General features: G+C 60.4%; 3 protein-coding genes across 3 annotated transcripts in view; 1 reads left to right on the plus strand and 2 right to left on the minus strand.

Annotated features, from left to right (window-relative positions):
* Positions 1–413, minus strand: part of LOC101639746 (protein LSM12 homolog) — a 25041-nt gene extending 24628 nt beyond the window's left edge. Inside the window, exon 1 of the mRNA XM_045299461.1 lies at positions 250–413. Within this exon, the coding sequence (XP_045155396.1) occupies positions 250–413 (164 nt within the window). The remainder of the gene's footprint in view (positions 1–249) is intronic.
* A 98-nt stretch (positions 414–511) lies between these two features.
* On the plus strand, positions 512–4227 carry G6PC3 (glucose-6-phosphatase catalytic subunit 3). The gene is made up of 6 exons (XM_004707503.2): positions 512–802; positions 2247–2353; positions 2686–2776; positions 2951–3069; positions 3240–3381; positions 3583–4227. Exons 1-6 carry the CDS (start codon positions 585–587, stop codon positions 3944–3946), a joined length of 1041 nt encoding a protein of 346 aa, XP_004707560.1. The 5' UTR covers positions 512–584; the 3' UTR covers positions 3947–4227.
* Positions 4228–4487: 260 nt separating this feature from the next.
* Positions 4488–6966, minus strand: part of HDAC5 (histone deacetylase 5) — a 32245-nt gene continuing 29766 nt past the window's right edge. Inside the window, exons 24-27 of the mRNA XM_045299462.1 lie at positions 6441–6668; positions 6195–6279; positions 5890–6055; positions 4488–5806 (exon numbers count right to left, since the gene is read on the minus strand). Coding sequence (XP_045155397.1) covers positions 5767–5806; positions 5890–6055; positions 6195–6279; positions 6441–6668 — 519 coding nt within the window. The 3' untranslated portion in view covers positions 4488–5766. The remainder of the gene's footprint in view (positions 5807–5889; positions 6056–6194; positions 6280–6440; positions 6669–6966) is intronic.

The following is a 6966-nucleotide window of genomic DNA, read 5'->3' on the forward strand; positions in this document are numbered from 1 at the left end:
TTTTTTTTGTTGTTTTTTTAGGGACGTGGTCTCAAATCAATGGCAGATAGGGTAGGGGGAAGTCGGAGGCAGGCGTGGACGCATCACCTAGGTCAGCGTGTAGGGCAAATGTAAGCCTGGATTCCCGGGGGAGGAAGTAGCTGTAGCCCTCTCTCTAGGAAATTCCATATTTTTCTTTTTTTTTTCCTGTAAAAAAGGGCTCAAGTCTGGAAGGCATGCTGGTCCCGGCGGGTTAGTGTGTTCCCTGACCCGGAACAGCGCCGCTGCTGCCTCTGCGCCCGCTGCCCACGTGCCGGCAGCCACGGCCACGTGGGGCTCTGCGGAAACGCGTCGCAAAGGTTTGTCCCCAGCGCTGCCCAGTAGCGGGGAGGCTCTGGGAAGGCCGCCGACGGGAACTGCTCGGGCGCGCGCATCCGGATCGCCGGGGGCGGGGCCTGCGCGCCGGCAGCCGGTGGGGTGGGCGGGGCCTGCGCCGCTGGGGGCCTGGGGGGAGGGGTGCTACTGGCTGCCCCTTCCTGGTGGCTTGGGCTTCTCGGGCCCCAAGCCTAGCCCCAACTTCGCGGCTTGGCCTTTCCTGGGTCGCCATGGAGTCGGCGCTGAGTGCGGGCATCGCGGTAGCCGAGACGCTGCAGAAGCAGATGCTGGGGATGGAGAACGTGTGGCTCTGGGTGACCTTTCTGGGCGACCCCAAGTGCCTCTACATATTCTACTTTCCCGCGGCCTACTACGTCTCCCGCCGCGTGGGTGTCGCGATTCTCTGGATCAGCCTCATCACTGAATGGCTCAACCTCGTCTTCAAGTGGTGAGAGAGCCAAGAGCCGAGTCCCACCCCCAGCCCCCAGGCCTGCGGGCCCTGACCTCTGTCAGCACGTGTCTCAGAGGTGTGCCTTTTCCACCGGGACCCCTCCCCCGGCATTGAACCCACGGCCTTAACACCTCGCCGCTGCCCTCTTTCTGCTTGTGAGCATCGCTGTTCATCTTGGACTTGGACATCAGTGTTCCCCCAGGACCAAAGATACCACTGAAGGGGCTGTGTTTAAAATGCTAATGCCCACCCCTACCTCTGACCTACTGATTTATAAACTCCCGGGTGGGGGGTGGGCGCTAGGGGGTCTGCACTTTAACTGGCATCCACTTCTTCCTTCATTTACTGAGTGATTTGTTTGAGGTGATGTTAAGGAGCTAAGGACCAAAAAAGGCTAAAGTCTTGCCAACTGAACCCAGGCGACACTTGGGTTTGGGTACCTGCTAAAAATGCAGCCGCCCAAGCCCCAGCCCAGAACTCCTGAATCAGAGTCTGCATTTTAACCAAGTCCCCAGGTGACTTGTGGGCACTGTCAAGTTTGAGAAGGATTGCTGTCCAGGGAGAGCTTTCTTGTTTCCCTTACTCGTTGGTGGGCTCCTTGCTCTGAGCCTCAGAAGCCAGGAATCCCAGGCAAGTGGGTGGGGACACTGGGGCCCTTGGGGCTTATCTCTGTGTGCCACCTGGGCGTGCAAGCCCCACCTGCCCTCACGAGGTTCTTGGGAAGAGTTTGACTCGCCCTTCCCTGCCCCTTCTCCCTACTGGAAAGGGAAAAGCAGGTGCTGTTGCCCTTTTGTGCGTTATCTCCCCCAGTTTGTAGAAGCCTCCAGTTCCCCAAAGGGTTCCATCCCTGTACTCCTCAGTGGAACTCTAATGTCCCCTCTTTCCTCCCCACCTGGCCCCCAGGACCATGTAGGGGCTACTACTTAAGCCTTGCGCACCTGGTGCATGTGAAGCTAGGCCCTTTCTGCTGAGGTGTCCGATCCCTCCTGCACCTCCTTCCCCATCGCCCAACTTCCTGCTTACATCTGCTCTGCCCTCCCACCCTTTTTCCTCCTGGCCACAGCAGCCTTCCGTGTGGGGCTGTCTGGTGCAGCCACCCGGCTAAGCCAGGGCACGTGGAATTTTTGCCCTGCTTAACGCTTTCTCGGCCTCCGTGCCCACCCCCTTCGCCCCTATTCAAACACTCTGTGGATGAGAAGAGCTAACTTTGGAACACACACACACACACCACCACCACCACATCTGTCGCCTCCCATTGCCCTTAGAAAATAACATGCAATGTCCTGTCCAAGCGAGGAAACCACAGAAGGGTAGTGGCAGGGAATTACCGTAGTGAACATCCCAACTCTAGGCCCAGGCTCTTCAGGGGACAGAGGTGCCCAGCTGTGCTTCCTCCCGCCTGGGTTGCCCCTGATGTTGTCCTGCATCTGTTCTCTCCCAGGATCCTCTTTGGAGACAGACCCTTCTGGTGGGTCCATGAATCTGGATACTACAGCCAGGCCCCCGCCCGGGTCCACCAGTTCCCCTCTTCTTGCGAGACTGGGCCAGGTGGGAAACCTCAACCTCTTCTTTATCCCAAGGTGGTCAGTGTCCATCTAAGCATGAGCCAGGGTGACCCAACCACATGCCCAGCCTCACAGCTACCAGCCCTAAGAACAAAGAAACCCCAGCAAGACTGCATCCAGTGTACCAGGAGATGGGTTAAAAGTGGAGGAGATGGGTTAAAAGTCCCCAGGGCAGAGCAGCCTATGGAATGGTTCTGGGGAGGAAAAGCTGCTTTGGGCACGGGGGTGGGGGTGGGGGGTGTTAGCGGGTGGTAAGCCAGGAGCACCCAGGTGCCAGCCCATCCTCTTACCACGAGCTTCTGACTTCTCCATCAGGCAGCCCTTCGGGACACTGCATGATCACAGGAGCAGCCCTCTGGCCCATGATGATGGCCATCTCCTCACAGTTGGTCACGCGGACACGCAAGTATGCCCCAGCCTTGCTACGATGGAGTGGGATGATGGGTTCTGAGTCCAGAGACCAGCAGCCAGGGAGCTAGAGTGCCGCGCACACTGGGGCGTTTGGCCTGCCTGCGTGCAATGGGTGGCCAGGCTGCAGCGTGGACAGCCGCGAGCCATTTGCCTTGCCTTTCCTCTCCAGCCGCTGGGTGCGCGTGATGCCCTGCCTGGCTTACTGCACCTTTCTCCTGGCCATCGGCTTGTCTCGGGTCTTCATCTTAGCACATTTTCCTCACCAGGTGTTGGCTGGCCTAGTAGCTGGTAAGTAACTCCAGTGGCAGAGAGTGGGCCTCCGGAGAGGATGCCTCTGGTGGCGGGAGGACCCCTATGAAACTTGCCCTCACTTCTGTCCAGCCAACCCAGGGCCCTTCCTGTCTTTCAGCCCGTTCTTCCAAACCGAAGCTCCCTGGCCATGTCTCTCGTCTCCCTAGGTGCTGTCCTGGGCTGGCTGATGACCCCACGGGTTCCTATGGAGCGGGAACTCAGCTTCTACGGGTTGACCTCACTCGCCCTCCTGCTGGGTGCCAGCCTCATCTATTGGAGCCTCCTGACCCTGGGCCTGGATCTTTCCTGGTAAGTCCTGCTCTGAAGATAGGGCAAGCGGGGGTCTGTGCTCCCTCACCTGGTAGAGAGTTCCCGGGTTCAATGTGACCAACAAAGGATACAGAAAAGGCCTTCCTGGGCTCCCAGCACAATGCTGGGCCAGGCTCCAAAGCGCGGCGACTAAGAACCGGGCCCTCTAGGTTCCAGGGGACTGTTGCTTCCTCATGACAGGTCCATCAACCTAGCTTCTAAGTGGTGTGAGCGGCCCGAGTGGGTCCACGTGGACAGCCGTCCCTTTGCCGCCCTAAGCCGTGTCTCAGGTGCCTCGCTGGGCCTGGGCATCGCCCTGCACTCCCCGTGCTACGCTCAGGTCCGGCGGGCACTCCTGGACAATAGCCAGAAGCTGGCCTGCTTTGCGCTGGCCATGGTGCTGTTGGGCCCCTTGGAATGGCTGGGTTACCCACCTCAGATCAGCCTCTTCTACATCTTCAATTTCCTCAAGTTCACCCTCTGGCCCTGCCTGGTCCTGGCCCTTGTGCCCTGGGTGGTGTACATGATCAGTGCCCAGGAAGCCCCACCTGCCCGCTCCTGCTGACCTTCCCGCTTTCCCACCAGACCCCACTCCACCTCCACACTCCAGCCCGTTTCCTCCATGTGTACAGCTCCCAGCTGGCCCTCTGCCCCCTGAACTTCCCCAACTCCTCCCAGCACCTGGGCTTAGCCCCAAGAGCACCTTCTCTCCCAGAGAACCTCGTCTCCCTCCAGTCTTTCCTCCCAAGTTCCCGGGGGGTGGGGGTGGGAGTGGGGGAGCAGGCAGAGGAATGGCAAGGCCAGCGGGCCCTCCAGTGGCCCCAATAAAACTCTGTGAGCACTTCGGCTGCTTGTCTTGCCTCTGTGTGGACCCTGGCGAGGTGGCCCACTCCTCAGTGGAGATCTCCCAGGCCGGAGCCTTGCCCATTCACCTCGGCCTGGGCTCCATTCTGCAACACCTTGGCAGAAACCCATCATCCCACCTGTTTACTAAACCGGCTTCCAGATCTTTCCAGCGAGAGGAAAGCAGAGCCGTTTCCCTTAACCAGGCAGTTGGAGAAGATCTCCATTTGGGAGCCCAGAGAACAGAGACATCGGCCCCAGGAGGCGCTGCCAGAAACACGTTTATTTACACAAGGACACACAGCGTACAACACGTTACAAATTGCTCAACCGAAGCCCACAGCCAGGGCCACAAAGCAAGAAAGGGGGGGTTACATGAGAACCAGACCGGCCACAGGCAAGGGGAGGGAGGGGCCTGGAGCCTGGGACGGCTGAGGACACTGGGCAGCCCGCTTCCCAGGAGGATCTGGAGCGCCCCATACAGCACACTGCACAATGAACTGACCTCCCCTGGCTCAGGCCCCCCGTTAGCATCACTGATATGTAAACAGACGGGGGTGGGGGGTGCGGAGCAAGTACATGGCCTTGTGGAAGAAGACTCCCAGGAGCCAGGAGCGCTGCCCATCTTTGGTTTCCTCACAGTGGGACAGCAGGCCTTGGAGGCCTGTGGGCTCCCCGCCCCTGGGGAGGGAGAGACTGACTGCTACCTCCTGCTCCCACCTGCCTCGCTGGAGGCCAGTGGTGGGAACCCAGGAGAGGGAAGCCCAGCTGATGGCCTGGCCTGTGCTGTCAAGGACCCCCACTCTCACCAAAGCTAGGGAAGGAACGAGGCGGGGCCCCTGACAATTCGAGCTGGGCACTCGAAGTGGCTGGGGGAAGTCTGGTCCTGACCTGCAGAGGGGGCTCTCGCCAGCTAGGAGGCCCCTGTAGCAACTACTCTCCCAGGCTCCTGGCTGCCAGGCGAGGGGCAGGGAAGCCTACTTCTGCAGCTCCTGGCTCCTCAGGCCCCAGGAGTCCACCCCACCCCAACCCTACAGCCCGGGAGGAGTGAAGACCTGCTGGGCAGGAGTGCAGGCCCGAGCCCAGCCCCTCTGCAGGAGAGGAGGGGTGAGGCTTGATAGCAAGAGAGGAGGGGATGGAGCCCACCTCCACTCCAGCCCCCTGGGTGTGGTCGGGACACCCCCAGCCCTCCCCTGAGGCTGGAGAGGAAGGAGGGTGAAATTAAGGCATTTCCCCCAAAATCCACTGAAGCCAAGGCACAAAACTTATTGTTCCCTCTCCCTCAGGGAGATCCCAAACCGGAGGGCACTGCCCCAGCCTCCAAGCCACCTTGAGCTGGCCCAGACTCCGAGGGGAAAAGACGGAATGCAGGCGAGTCAGTGTGGGAAACACTGCGGTGGGGGCCGGGGGCTTGGAGGAGCAGGAGGGGCGAGGCTGAGAGACCCACACGGCACGCATAGTTGAATGTGTGACTTTTTGTTTTTAATAGAAAAAATAAACAAAATCACAATGATGAAGCCCCGAGGGGTGGGGGCCAGGGTGTCACGGGACAGGCTCCTGCTCCATGGGTTCTTCCGCCGGCCTGTGGGGACAAGCACATGAAGGCTGAAAGGAGGGCAGCCTAGGGCAGGGGCTGGCAGGTGGGCGCTGGGGAAGGAGCCTCACCTGGGGCTATGCTCCAGGCTGGCGGCAGCCTGGGCCTGCTCGGCCCCCACGGACAGCAAGGCCATGGCGCTCACAGTCTCGGCCTCCTCAGTCTCGCCGGCCTGGGCCTCCCGCAGGGAACGGCCCAACCCTGCCGCAAACCTCTGCACGCAGCTCCAGTGCTTGCCTGCAGCAGGGGAGGCTGGGGGTTAGGGAGGGCAGCCCACTCCCACGCAGGCATGACCACCCTAGGGCCCAGGGGCTCCCTCCAGCACTGCCACCCCCTTGGCCAGCTGAGGGCAGCACCCCGAGCCATCCCCACGCACTCTGGATCTCTATAACTTTCTCCAGCGTGGCCACTGCGTTGACATTGGGCTTCTGCTGCAAGAGCGTCTCGTCTAAGGGCTGCAGCTGGCGGGGAAAGAAGACAGGACTTAGGGTGGGAAGTGGGCGAGGACCCACCCCTGACACCCCACATGGTCTGTGGAAAGACTTCAAGGCACCCTGCCCACCCTGCTGTGTGACCTGAGGCCCAGGCTATCCCTTTGCCCCCCCCCCCCTGGTGCGCGCACCTCCACGCTGAGCAGGGCGGAGACACAGGCCTCCGAGGCATCACAGATGGCGGTCAGGTCATGGCCTCCCTCCAGGGCCAGCACCACCCGGCCCCCTGCCAGCGTCATCAGCTGCCTGGTCAAGTGGCCAAAACCTTTGGGGACAGGTAGAAGAGGGACCGACAGCACAGAAGCGAAGGATGATTTAAACTCAAACATTTCTATGAAAAATTCAGAGCAAGGAGCTGGCTAGATGCTTCGCTGACAACAAAAAGCCAACAGACTACAAACACCCACTACAAGAAAAGCCAAACGCTGATTTAGGAGACTCCTGAGACCCCGGTCAGGGACCCACCAGGGCCGTCCCTAAGGCTCCAGGAGAGAAGCACTGTCTACTGCACGCCCCTGCCCTCAAGGCCAGGGCTGGCAGGAGGACAGGAGGCAGGAATGACTGAGATGAATCCTAGTCCTAGCTCTGCCCTAGCTCTCCCCCAACCTCTATAGTACCCGTCTTCACTGTCCCCCACCCCCTCAGCACCCACCACCA

The sequence above is a fragment of the Echinops telfairi genome, unplaced genomic scaffold (genome assembly GCF_000313985.2).
Source record: "Echinops telfairi isolate 266 unplaced genomic scaffold, ASM31398v2 ScPeMD7_7458;HRSCAF=8496, whole genome shotgun sequence".
NCBI classification, from domain to species: Eukaryota; Metazoa; Chordata; class Mammalia; order Afrosoricida; family Tenrecidae; genus Echinops; species Echinops telfairi.